Consider the following 15,000-nt stretch of genomic DNA (forward strand, 5'->3'; position numbering starts at 1 on the left):
TGCCCAAAGCATCCAAACCCAAGAGCTGAGCCCAGAAAAGAGTCCCCTCTGTCAGCTGGTGCTGAGACTAACGGCCCCTCTCAGACCCACTCTGACCAGTCTCACACCAGCACTGCTTTACAAACACCAACCACATTATAACACAACGGAAATAAACCTATTTGGAACATTGAAATAAGTGAATATAACGAAAAGCCAAAGTAGATTAGAATGTTGTCTGGCTCCAAAAAAAAGATCTCTCTACTGTCAGAGATAGTAAGCAGAGACAGATCCTAACCAAGTACAGACTCAGATCCTAACCAAGTACAGACTCAGATCCTAACCAAGTACAGACTCAGATCCTAACCAAGTACAGACTCAGATCCTAACCAAGTACAGACTCAGATCCTAACCAAGTACAGACTCAGATCCTAACCAAGTACAGACTCAGATCCTAACCAAGTAACGGTTGGGAGCCTGGTTTGGGAACCTAAGTGTCCAACTTAAGTCTAAACTACTCAGACTGAGGGAGGTTGCCTTTAAGATCATGGCAGCGGAAGGACAGCCCACCCTGCAGGCCATTTTTGACCAGGCTGTTGTCAAACTAGCAAATAGCATTGTTACCGACCCGACCCATGTCATTTACGATGAGTTCCAGCTGCTTCCCCTGGGAAGGAGGTACAGAGTTCCTATGGGCCATCGTAATTTGAACAGATTCAAAAAATCCTTCGTTCCCCTGTCCATAAAACTTCTGAACGAAGTGAAATAACTACACTGTTCATATGATTGTACTTATTCCTGCTGCTGTATTATACACTTTTTATTTATTGTATGTCTCTGCCTGTTTTGATGTTAAATGTTTGGCTGGCAGCGCGGGCAGGTAGCCCAAGCAAAATCTCTGCAAAGACAATAAAGTGTTACTTGACTTGACAAGTACAGGCTCAGTGACCACACATTTGCAATTGGAAAAGGACAACACAAAAGAAAATCATGGCAACCAAAAGAAAACAGAATATTTGATCACTGTTCGGTGAGGTTGAAACAGAGATGCACTTCTTCCAATACTGTAAAACATTCAATGAAATAAGGAACACATGAACATTCACGCACATATTCTCACACACCCACACACATGCACACCAACAAATATATATATATATATATATATATATGTGTGTGTGTGTATGTGTGTGTGTGTGTAATGTGTATTGTGACGACTGTCTGTTCTGTGGTGGTTGTCTAGTGTGTTCTCTTGTCCAGCAGATGGATTGTGGTCTGTGGTCCTGATTAGTTGCCCCTGGCGCCGGGGTGCCTGGGTCAGTAAGGGCCATCCAGGGGTGCCTGGGTCAGTAAGGGCCATCCAGGGGTGCCTGGGTCAGTAAGGGCCATCCAGGGGTTCCTGGGTCAGTAAGGGCCATCCAGGGGTGCCTGGGTCAGTAAGGGCCATCCAGGAGTGCTTGGGTCAGTAAGGGCCATCCAGGAGTGCTTGGGTCAGTAAGGGCCATCCAGGGGTGCCTGGGTCAGTAAGGGCCATCCAGGGGTGCCTGGGTCAGTAAGGGCCATCCAGGGGTGCCTGGGTCAGTAAGGGCCATCCAGGGGTGCCTGGGTCAGTAAGGGCCATCCAGGGGTTCCTGGGTCAGTAAGGGCCATCCAGGGGTGCCTGGGTCGCATGCTCGTTTTTTTTTTTTTTTTTAAGATAACGGCAATGTTAAAGATAACGGTATGAAAACAGTAATTGACAGAAAAGGTCTCAAAGCATAGGCTACATGTTTTACGATTCAGAACTTGAATTCGTATAATTCCTCAGAAGATAGAAGACTCGAGACAAGTCATACCATTGATTCCGTAAACCTAGGATCTATCACGTGTCACAAGTTTATTCAGAACTCCCCTTCATAGTAACAGAGGGCTGTGCAGTTTAATGCTGCTTTGTTGCACTTGCAAAATCAAATCCCAGATCAATTTACATATTTATTAACAGGTGTTACATATTTAAAGCATGTTTATCACTTCCAAACATCAGTCACTTACTTCCTGAAATTTGCCAGTTTGCACAAATCTTGCTTTGATTGATTCTTGGACATCAGCCTCCTGCTGGTCTCCTGAGCCCTGATCCCTCCATCCCTCTTTTCCTGAGAGAAGTACTTCGCTGAAGCTTCAGTCACCATCTTAACAACCCTCTCAATGCTCTGTGTGTGGCAAGGCAAGTTGAGCACCTCCATGGGGGTATTAATGAAGTTCTTCACCTCCAAGGTGCTTAGTGAGCAGTTGAGAGGTGGCTCTGACACACCTTCTGACCAGCTGATCAAGTCACCAATGCTGGAAGCATCGCAATTGATGCCAGGTGTCTTTCTGGTCCTGACAGAGGAGTGCCCCTCTTCCCTGATGGCCAAGATTCTCTCCACCCCCTCAATCCTCTCCCTCTGATCCTCAGAGCACAGCAGTGTTTGGAGGATGGCTTCACTGTGGGCATACCAAGCAGATCTTCTCACAGTCGGCATCACAAGATCCAGCACCTTCTTCCTTTGCGACTTGAGACAGTCCAGCTGAAACAGGATGTGCCTAGGTCCTTCGATCCAGGAGTGCTTGACCTTCACGTTGAACCAGCATGTATAATACACACTCCAATGATGTATTCCACAATTAATTGCAGATTCTTCTGATTTGTTCTTTTCAGACCATGCTTTGACACCCAGAGCCTGAGAAGTCTGTCTGCTGTGGTGAGCCAGCATCTGTGGTTTACTGGTGCTTGCAGCAACAAAATGTGAAAACTGTTTTCCCAACATTTATAATTTCCTAATCCATTAACAAGTACAGTATGTAAAACAAGATCATTTACATCTAATATCATCTACTAGTTCCTCAGGTTCCTAATTTAAATATTTTTACTGCCTCATGCCTTAAGATATGAACAGAAGACAGATGGTTAAGGATTGACATCCAGCTTGCAGCAACAACATACAAAAACTGTTTTTGAGGCAGGATTTGTGCAAACTGGCAGAGTTCATAAGTAAGAAACTGATGTTTGGAAGTGACAAACATTCTGTAAATATGTAAATATATAAAACCTGTTGATAAATATGTACATTTATTTGGGATTTGGTTTTGGCAAAATTATTTCCCTTATATCATTCAATATCTTATAAAGAGGTTCGAAATGGTAAAAGTGGCAATTTACAAATACAAAATGATGTAGGTAGGAATGGTCCTATCCCAAAAATAAGCACATATTTTAATTCCTGGTTGAAAAACACATGAAATAGACACCCCCCTCAGTTGATTGGGGAAAAAAAATAGTGTGACCCGCCCTACTGCCCCGCGGCCTCCTCCCAGCTGACACGCCTGGAACACCTCCCTAGGGAGGCGCCCAGGAGGCATCCTCACTAGATGCCCCAACCACCTCAACTGGCTCCTTTCGACGCAAAGGAGCAGCGGCTCTACTCCGAGTCTCTCCCGAATGACTGAACTTCTCACCCGATCTCTCAGGGAGACCCCAGCCACCCTCCGGAGAAAACTCATTTCGGCCGCTTGTATCCGTGATCTTGTTCTTTCGGTCATGACCCATCCTTCATGACCATAGGTGAGGGTGGGGACGTGAACAAGACCCCCAGATACTTGAACTCCTTCACTTGGAGTAAGGACTCATTTCCTACTCGGAGCGGACAGACCACCGGTTTCCTGCTGAGAACCATGGCCTCAGATTTAGAGGTGCTAATTCTCATCCCAGCCGCTTCACACACAGTTGCAAACACACATTGTGATTATCATTATTACCATCTGTTGTCATTTCTTTGATTTTTAATTAGTTCTCTGCTTTGGCAATATTTACGAGTATTTCCTGCCAATAAAGCTTATTGAAATGAATGGAATAGAATTAAATTGAGAGGGAGAGAGAGAGAGCGAGAGAGAGAGAGAGAGAGAGGGAATGAGAGGGACTTTATTCAAAAGTGTACAGAACCAACAGAAATGTATGGCAGCAATCAAAAAAGTACCAGTCCAACACTTTCCTTCTCTCTTATTGGAATCATAAATTCCTTCTTTCTCTTTGGATTAAAACAAGTGAGGCAGGAACATTCTGTCCGTCACACGTGCTGAGACGGCAGTGGCGTGCGCCACAACGCCGTTGTTCTGACGACCGCCTGACAGCCTTTGAATGGCGAATGACAACCACAGCCCAACTGCCAGACTGAAAACTTGCAGCACGTTGACGGCATTGTTTTTCATCTATTCCAACATTCAGCAAAGTAATTAATCTTTTGTCCTTCAAAGGAGCATAAAGCATACAGACACACACACACACATACAGACACACACACATATTAACAGTATGCACGTGCAAATGTACACGTGCTCGCAGGCACGCACACACACACACGCACACACACACACACACACACACACACACACACACACACACACACACACACACACACACACATACACACATACAGTAGTGGCATCCTTTAACAGCCAAACAGTGCCTGCAGCTATGTGGCTTTATTTTCATGTTTATGGAACGGAGGAGACTGCAACTAAATGTCTGCTCCAAACACACACACACTCAGATACACACTCATGCACAGTTTCTTCATTTCTTTGTTTTTTCATCTCGGGGAGATGAGGAGCTTGTTGTCGGTTTAAGTTTGTTATGATGCCGAGTCCGTGCTTAGAAGAGTCAATCATACAAAACAAAGTGTAAAAAACCCACAAAGAAACAGGACAGAACAGAGAAGCAGCCCTTTCACGGCAAGCACAAGAACGTTCAATACATATCATATAAAATGTCCTTTCACTTCAGGCGTATGAATAGGACTTTGAACCTCCTGTAGATTCTCTTTAAAAAGGCATTAGGGAGACAGTTCCACAGGACTGACAGAGAGATACACTTTCTCTGCAGGGTAGGAAGCCCAATAAACAGGTCTATCACTGCAGCCAACGAGTAAGGAACAGACCTCCAGCCCAGTTGAACATCTCATAATATGAACATCAGTGTGTAGGCATGGGTACCAGCGTTTATCAGGCATACTTTTACATTGTCTTGCGCGCACGTGGAAGCCTCTGTGAGGAAAGAATGTAGATGAGGGTTTCTGGGGTGGGTTGGTAGCTGTCCATAGTGCTGGAGTCAGTAGCTGTTCAACCCGGTCGAGGCAGGGCCACGGACAGCGACCCAGTGGTGCTGATCTGCAGGCTGGTGCGGAGGTGCTGCTGGGCTGTAAAGGGCTGTGTGTGGGGCTGGAGGGAGCTGAAGCTGCACGATGTGAAGTACCGACTCAGTGATTTTCTATTCCCTCTCCCTCATATCCATCCCACTCTCTCTTTCTCTCCCTCTCTCTCTCTCCCTCTCTCTCTCTCTCCATCCCCTCCTTTTCTTCTCCCTCCACCCAGCCATCTATGAGCAGTCTTGCGAGGCCTATAAGCACCTGGGGAGATCCTCAGATACCTACTGGATAGATCCGGACGGCAGCGGACCTCTTGGCCCCTTCAAAGTCAACTGCAATATGACAGGTGAGCCCCGGCCCTGCCCTGTGTGTGTGTGAGTGTGTGTGTGTGTGTGTGTGTGTGTGTGAGTGTGTGTGTGTGTGTGTGTGTGTGTGTGTGTGTGTGTGTGTGTGTGTGTGTGTGTGTGTGTGTGTGTGTTGGCGGTTAGTGAACAGTAACACTCAAACTTTGGCAGACTGTCAGCTTGCTGAGAGAGTGAGAGATTGAGTATCTTGGGGGTAGAGAAATAGACTTTTCTTTCCTATCCTTAACCTGTTAGTTTCCAAGGCAACACTGCTCTAGCCCATGACATTCACACACACACACACACACACACACACACACATACAGGTGGAACTGGTGAAAGATTTCAGGGTGGAAATGATGGATGGATGGAGGGAGGGAGGGAGGTAGGGAGGGAGGAGAGAAAATGGTAAGTTCTGAATTAAATGCCACGGCTCTGCTGGTATAACCCCCAGTCTCCAAAGCCCCCAGCAGCACAAACACACACACACACACTCCTACAGAACACTGACTGACAGTCTGAATGGACGCAGGGTTGTACGGTTGGCTGGACCGTGTCATAAGACTAGAGAATATGTCCAGGGCAATTGCAGGTCCTCATGTCATCTGCTTGGCTTTGCAGTACTTTATTTTTACATGACCTGGTGTGCGTGTGTGTGCGTGTGTGTGTGTGTATCAGAGGACAAGGTGTGGACCATGGTGGTGAACAGCATGCCAGCCCAGACCTCAGTGAAAGGATCAAGTCGAGAAAGACGCACCGTCCTCCAGCTCAACTACAGCGCCTCTATGGAGCAGGTCTGACACACACACGCACACACACACACACACACACACACACACACACACACACATGCACGCATGCACACACACACACACACACACACACAAACACAGAAATTAAATGAATGATGGTTCAGAGTTTAAAGGTTGCAAATGTCTCGTTCAAACCCTCTGCTCTCGCCAGAGGTGGATCGTTTGAAGAGTTTGTGGAAATTCCTAAGACCCTGATGTCGACTACACAGAGAGCTCAGATGCCCATAGCGGTTCAGCAATTCCACGGATACAGATTGATTTCCATCAGTCAGACACAAGCTTGGATCCTGAGGTTACGTGTTACTTGGAGAACACAGATAACCTGAGAGAAAACCTTGAGAGCGGAACTTGAGAGACATAATCTGTCCGGTCCCCACTTAAAAAGGGCAGATAATTGAGTGTCCTGTTTGCATAGACAGCACCAATTGGTCACCCACACAGAGTGAGGGTCGGTGGGCAAGCTTTGACCCCCACCCACTTGGGATCATAAATAGGGGAGCCAAGATTCTCTTAAGAGTCTGGAATTATCAAATATCCCTGTTATGGTTTCAACATGATATTAAATTCCCCCAACATGCATAATCAACTGATTCATGATTTTAGCTTTAGATTGATACCAGACATTGATAGGTTGATTTAGTAGCATAGAACCAGTTATTTACAACACACAGTAACACTTGGTTACAAATGCAATACATCAATGCCCATACTTTATTCCCAGGGCTTATTTTTGTGGTTGCAAAACATAGCTGGGAGAAAGTAATTGCACTTAAAGAAATAAAACAAATAATGCTAATACTCCTTTGTCTCACTGTGTGAATCTCTCTTGGGCCCATGTGGTCTCAGGAATGTTAGGCCATGGATTTATTACCCCAGGGTGGGGGGGGGGGGGGGGGTGAGGAGGACCATGGGGAACACAAACACACACCTACAAGCAGTTGTGGTACATATGGTCTCTATTCCAGTGATGGGTGACTGTTGATATGTGGTCCCAGGTCACAGCTATAACCTCCAGCGCTGAGCACTGCCAGCAGCACATCTCCTACGCCTGCCGCATGTCCAGACTGCTCAACACACCAGGTAACAACACACGTGTGTGTGTGTGTGTGTGTGTGTGTGAGAGAGAGAGAGAGATAGAGAACGTGTGTGTGTGTGTGTGTGTGAGAGAGAGAGAGAGAGAGAGAGAGAGAGAGAGAGAATGTGTGTCTGTCCTACATGTCTTTGATGTAAACCTCAGATTTTTTTATTCCAAACTCCTGTTTGTGTTACTGTAATACCAGACCTCCGGCTGTAAGTTTCTTCCACAGTAATATCCTCTAGGTTGATGGTGTGCGTGCGTGCGTGCGTGCGTGCGTGCGTGTGTGCGTGTGTGTTTGTGTGTGTGTATTTCTAATACAGGCCAGTAACAAGTTGTCTGTCTGGGCCAGCTAACATGCCGGGCCACACAGGGATTGACTGTAGAGAACAGTCCAGCACAGCCAGGGAACTGATGACAGTTAGTGGGGATTGTGTGTGTGTGTGTGTGTGTGTGTGTGTGTGTGTGTGTGTGTGTGTGTGTGTGTGTGTGTGTGTGTGTGTGTATGTGTGAGAGTGTGTGCGTGTGTGTGTTTGGGGGATTGGGGGGCATAAATTGATTGACGTATGTTCAATAGTTGTGTGCAGCAAACCACAACTTGGTAATTAAACTCTGAAAGACAGGGATATGACACCGCATACACACACCCCCACACACACACACACACACACACACACACACACACATACACACATACACACACACACACATACACACACACACGTTCTGTAAGCGTACATGGCTCACTCAGAAGTAAACAGTCTCACCAACTTTTTTACACACATAAACACACAAACACACACACATACACACACATACACACACACACACACTTAAGTTGTTATTCCTAATTCTTTGAAAGTGAGGGAAGGGAAATCCAGTTACCAACCCAGAGAGGAGGGGCTAGGGAAAATAATTTACCCAAAATATGCTTCAGGGATAAGGTGTCAAATTTCATCAAATAACACACACACACACACACACACACTGGCCTATTACCAGCAGGGGCCTCATTTATCATTGAGGTACGCCTTCTTTTACACGGTCTTTTTCGCGAGTTCAGGCGTACGCCATTTGCCCCCCCCACATTGCGATTTATCAAGCCGTAAGGGCGAAAATTTAGTCGCCTTTCTCCGCGCTTTTGTAGGACACCTCTCCAGTTGGCGTACCGATTTACACGGTGTTCTACGCCCTTCTTGAACACAGGGGGAACTGGCGACGCCGGTGGTGCGTCGGTGAATTACTATGTTTGACGGAGAGAATAAGAGCGACAGTTCATGAACGCACAATCATGTAGGCTACTAGGCCAATTCAGAACAAACATATATCGCAATGCAAGATTAGACGTGTCCTCTAACCGGCTCATTCATGGTTCGATATGGATTTGTTCCCCAAACTGTACCTATGCGCTGTCCCAAACCCTTCCGCGCTATATGTCACACACTTAATGCAGGCACTCCATCAAACGGCAATAATTGACCAATTAGATTGTCATTAATATGTGATCATGTGGACCTGTTTGCTCTTTGGTAAGCATATAAATGACAGTCCTCCTGTGCGTAATGCGAGCCTAAATGAATCCGGCGCTCAGCAGGGTAGGGACTAGACTGGAGGCAGGCGCTGCGCGTGACGGCTGGCTTGTTGGTGTGTCCATAACCAAGATCCATATTCTTTGTCTTATTTACTTTGAATCTTTATTAGCATTTTCCATCCATACAACGACAATACAATAAAACATAAAAACCTACAATAACAGCTTATGGGTACATCCATCCATGCAGCTTTTTTTTCTTACTCAAATATGACAATTTTAATATTAGTGGTATCATCACACTTCCTTCTATAATCCATCCATTTTTCCCATCTCCCTTCAAACTTTCCTTCCTGCATCCTCAATGCATGCGTGAACCTCTCCCTAACATACATCTCCTCCACAACACCCAGCCACTGCTCCTTGGTTGGGCGTTCCACCTTATACCAAGCCCTCGTTATTGTCTTTTTACTAGCAACCAATAGTACTTTCACTAGGTATCTGTCCCCTCCTTGTACATCATCCCGTGTTATGTTTGCCAAGATATATATTCAAAGCTGATAAGAAGGTGGAGGCCGGCGCGCTGGAGGTGGAGGGTACAACTCGCGGGGGCATGACCGTCAGGTCCAGGACCACTGCAGACTCCCCCTCCTCTGAGTCCCACCCCACGTCAGAGTCTGGAGAAACAATTTCAATCATGTTCCTTGAGTTTGTCTGTGAACTTGATTATGCATTAAACATTTCATTGTGCAGCCATATTCATTTGATATGTTTTTCTGTTGGCAGTCAATTAAATGCTGTGATTTACCGGGTGATTTAGATGAGTCTTAATTTCCCAGAGGGGAAAATGTTTAATGTGTTCTAACATTATGAAGTGGTCATCTGCGTTATTGTTCCCTGTGTTTGGTCCTAATTTAATCATAGCCTACCACAGAATGTTCTCTTTCCTCACAGCCACATGTTACAGTAGGCTATGTCCGTGTATGCCAAATCCTAGATGCACAATACGTAGCTAAAGTAGGCTACTAAGCTGTAGGAGCAAACAGACAAAGGTAGGCTATTAATACCTTCCGAAGAGGATTGTCTTCCTCGCGTGGACCTCACCAACAAGCACATGCACCTCCGTCTCCGAAAAGTTTCTCTTCATTCCGCGTTTTTCCATAAACGTCTTTGTCTGTCCTAATGCTCGACGCTATATTATGTCGTATCCTTCCGGGGTATCCCCGTTGTGCCGTCATAGTTTTGACCATATATGGTTGGATTTGGGCGTGGAGAGGGCGGAACACGAGGCGCGTGCGCGTACACTCTATTCTCCGCCCGTCTCGGATTTCTCGTGCAGAAAAGGGCATACGACATTTTTGATAGATCCGAAAAGCGTGTAAATATTCTCGTCGTACGCTACATTGTGCATTTTCCGCGTTTTCGTCGTACGCCCTCTTTTACACCAGAATTTACACGCTCTTTGATAAATGAGGCCCCAGGGCTGGCATTTTGCGACCAAACGAAGCGTTAAATTGGAATTGCGTTCAGGGTTGATGGTATTGAGTTTGGTAATTGAGAACTTAGACAGTAATTGTCCTGAGTGTATGACCCTCTGTCCTCTCTCTGTTTCTCTAGTTCCCCTCTCCCTCCTGCTCCTTGTTCACACACACACACACACACACACTCACACACACAAACATACACACACACACACACACACACACACACACACACACACACACATGCACGTGTGCACTGTAATGGTTTTGATGGGTTGCTGGGGTGCCAGTCAGCGATACACACAGACACACACACACACACACACACACACACACACACACACACACACACACACACACACAGGTGTATACAAACACACACACACACACACACGTCTAACTTCTGCTACTACAGTACCTATTTAAGTCCCCTGCTGGACAGGCAGGCCAGAGCTAGGCGCACTCCCCAGTCATGGCACAAAAGCACCTATTTATCAATATTTCGGATTTAAACCCAAAGATAGCAAATCGAATCAAATCAAGCTTTATTTGTATAGCGCATTTCATACACAGAGGCGACACAATGCACTTAACAGAGAGCAATGGGGGTATGGACATAGGTCTGACCCCACAATGGGTTTATGGGGAACAGTGGGTTTATGGGGAACCTGATAACATTTCTGATGCAATCTGTCGACTCTAGAACTTCCTTTCTCTCATTTCTATCATCATCTTCTTCAAGAAGAAGATGCATCAAGCATACATCAAGCCACATTACTAGTGAAAATCATATATTGTGGTTATTTTCTGTACAGTTGTATGGTCCATTGTGGTAACGTGTATGAATATACAGAAAGGATTCCACTATTGGGGCAGACTAGCGTTAGCTGGCTAACTAGTTCACTGTCTGCAATCGATATACATACATGCCCTGGACTGCATAAGCACCAGCATCAATGAAGTCACCACCACCAAGCGGATCACAACCTTCCCTCATCAGAAGCTGTGGATGGACGGGCAGGTCCGCCAGCTGCTGAAGGCCTTCGGGTCAGGGGAACCACAAGCCTACAGTCTAGCCCGAGTGGTCTAGCCCTCCCCCTCATCCCTTCCCTCCTCCACCTCCTCCCTTCCTTCCTTCCTCATCCCTTCCCTCCTCCTCCTCATCCCTTCCCTCCTCCACCTCCTCCCTTCCTTCCTCATCCCTTCCCTCCTCCTCCTCATCCCTTCCCTCCTCCTCCTTATCCCTTCCCTCCTCCTCCTCATCCCTTCCCTCCTCCACCTCCTCCCTTCCTTCCTCATCCCTTCCCTCCTCCTCCTCATCCCTTCCCTCCTCCCCCTCATCCCTTCCCTCCTCCTCCTTATCCCTTCCCTCCTCCTCCTCATCCCTTCCCTCCTCCCCCTCATCCCTTCCCTCCTCCTCCTTATCCCTTCCCTCCTCCCCCTCATCCCTTCCCTCCTCATACCTTCCTTCCTCATCCCTTCCCTCCTCATCCCTCCTCTTCCTCATCCCTTCCCTCCCCCCCTCATCCCTTCCATCTTCCTCCAGTCCAAATCCGTCCTCACTATGAGTCAACTCGCACATCACACACACACAGACACACACACACACAGACACACACAGACACTATCTCAAACACATACACACACACACACCACATCGCACACACGCACACTATCTCAAACATATACACATACACACACTTCACACAAACACACACACATCACACACACACACACACACATCACACACACACACACACTATCTCAAACACATACACACACATCACACACACACTATCTCAAACACATACACACACACACACTATATCAAACATACACACACACACACACTATCTCGAACACACACACACCACATCACACACAGGCACACTATCTCAAACACATGCACACACACCACGCCACACACACTATCTCAGACACACACAGACTCCTCGGACGAGTCCTCCATCAGCGCTTCCAGTCTTCCTGATCCTCCATATATCTGTCAGCTCACCGCTACTTCCTGCTCCTGCGTCTTCCGTGAGTACGTCCACATACATCAGTGAGGGACGCCCTGGTGACCCATGCCCGTGTGTTAGTGAGGGACGCCCTGGTGACCCATGCCCGTGTGTTAGTGAGGGACGCCCTGGTGACCGATGCCCGTGTGTTAGTGAGGGACGCCCTCGTGACCCATGCCCGTGTGTTAGTGAGGGACGCCCTGGTGATCCATGCCAGTGTGTTAGTGAGGGACGCCCTGGTGACCGATGCCCGTGTGTTAGTGAGGGACGCCCTGGTGATCCATGCCCGTGTGTTAGTGAGGGACGCCCTGGTGACCGATGCCCGTGTGTTAGTGAGGGACGCCCTGGTGATCCATGCCCGTGTGTTAGTTAGGGACGCCCTGGTGATCCATGCCCGTGTGTTAGTGAGCGACGCCCTCGTGATCCATGCCCGTGTGTTAGTGAGGGACGCCCTCGTGATCCATGCCCGTGTGTTAGTGAGGGACGCCCTGGTGACCCATGCCCGTGTGTTAGTGAGGGACACCCTCGTGATCCATGCCCGTGTGTTAGTGAGGGACGCCCTGGTGACCGATGCCCGTGTGTTAGTGAGGGACGCCCTGGTGACCGATGCCCGTGTGTTAGTGAGGGACGCCCTGGTGACCGATGCCCGTGTGTTAGTGAGGGACGCCCTGGTGACCGATGCCCGTGTGTTAGTGAGGGACGCCCTGGTGACCGATGCCCGTGTGTTAGTGAGGGACGCCCTGGTGACCGATGCCCGTGTGTTAGTGAGGGACGCCCTGGTGACCGATGCCCGTGTGTTAGTGAGGGACGCCCTGGTGACCCATGCCTGTGTGTTAGTGAGGGATGCCCGTGTGTTAGTGAGGGACGCCCTGGTGATCCATGCCCGTGTGTTAGTGAGGGACGCCCTGGTGATCCATGCCCGTGTGTTAGTGAGGGACGCCCTGGTGACCCATGCCCGTGTGTTAGTGAGGGATGCCCGTGTGTTAGTGAGGGATGCCCTTGTGTTAGTGAGGGTCGCCCTGGTGACCCATGCCCGTGTGTTAGTGAGGGACGCCCTGGTGACCGATGCCCGTGTGTTAGTGAGGGACACCCTCGTGATCCATGCCCGTGTGTTAGTGAGGGACACCCTCATGATCCATGCCCGTGTGTTAGTGAGGGACGCCCTGGTGACCCATGCCCGTGTGTCGGCTCCCACAGCACCAGTTTGCTGGCTGGAGGCTCCTGGTGTCTCTGGCACTGACCAGCCAGCCTCGTTCTCCTGGCTGCTGTTTTCTCACTCACCCCTGGTGACCCCCCATACAGATGCTTGTTGTTAACGTGCTCGTTCTTGTTAATGTTAAGTACTGAACGCAGCTGGTGTAGCACCTGTCTAGGGACTTCTGCAGGGTGGGCTTCAGGGTCCAGCACTCACAGCCATGTAGGAGAACGGACTCCACCGTCGCATAGAAGAAACAGAGTTTGATTTACCTGGGGAGGTTGGAGATCTACACACTGGCCATGTTGTTCAGAGATGTTACGAACCTCCAGAATACATACTGTAGTAATGATTGTGTAATTAGTGTGTAACTAAGTGGTAATAACATAAACAAAACCTGGATAACAGGATCTTCCATGCAAGCGCCTTCCTCCCTTCCTCTCTGTCTCTTTCTCTCTCTCTCTCTCACACACACACACACACACATTACTTCAAACACACACACCACACACACTCGCAGAATGCTGCTTGTTTTGCCAGAAAGACTGTCTTCCCCAGTGACAGAGCCCCCCATGCAGTAGACCAGCATGTTGCTCAGAGGCTGAGTGGATTTGCTCCCGGCAGACCTCGTCCGTGCTCCTCCCTGACCTCACACACTGCTCCTCCCTGACCTCACACACTGCTCCTCCCTGACCTCACACACTGCTCCTCCCTGACCTCACACACTGCCCCGGCTCTGACCACACACACTGCTCCTCCCTGACCACACACACTGCTCCTCCCTGACCTCACACACTGCTCCTCCCTGACCTCACACACTGCTCCTCCCTGACCTCACACACTGCTCCTCCCTGACCTCACACACTGCTCCTCCCTGACCTCACACACTGCTCCTCCCTGACCTCACACACTGCTCCTCCCTGACCTCACACACTGCTCCTCCCTGACCTCACACACTGCTCCTCCCTGACCTCACACACTGCTCCTCCCTGACCTCACACACTGCTCCTCCCTGACCTCACACACTGCCCCGGCTCTGACCTCACACACTGCTCCTCCCTGACCTCACACACTGCTCCTCCCTGACCTCACACACTGCTCCTCCCTGACCTCACACACTGCCCCGGCTCTGACCACACACACTGCTCCTCCCTGACCTCACACACTGCTCCTCTCTGACCTCACACACTGCTCCTCCCTGACCACACACACTGCTCCTCTCTGACCTCACACACTGCTCCTCCCTGACCTCACACACTGCTCCTCCCTGACCTCACACACTGCTCCTCCCTGACCTCACACACTGCTCCTCCCTGACCACACACACTGCTCCTCCCTGACCACACACACTGCTCCTCTCTGACCACACACACTGCTCCTCCCTGACCTCACACACTGCTCCTCCC

The 15,000-nt window shown here is 48.7% G+C and overlaps 1 protein-coding gene across 1 annotated transcript in view; it reads left to right on the forward strand.

Moving 5' to 3' along the window:
- cntnap2a (contactin associated protein 2a) overlaps positions 1-15,000 on the forward strand; it is a gene marked incomplete at both ends in the record, with an annotated part of 236,984 nt that overhangs the window by 97,105 nt on the left and 124,879 nt on the right. Inside the window, 3 exons of the mRNA XM_084443565.1 lie at positions 5,365-5,484; positions 6,161-6,276; positions 7,290-7,374. Coding sequence (XP_084299691.1) covers positions 5,365-5,484; positions 6,161-6,276; positions 7,290-7,374 — 321 coding nt within the window. The remainder of the gene's footprint in view (positions 1-5,364; positions 5,485-6,160; positions 6,277-7,289; positions 7,375-15,000) is intronic.

The sequence above is a fragment of the Borostomias antarcticus genome, assembly GCF_949987555.1.
Source record: "Borostomias antarcticus genome assembly, chromosome: 9".
NCBI lineage: Eukaryota > Metazoa > Chordata > Actinopteri > Stomiiformes > Stomiidae > Borostomias > Borostomias antarcticus.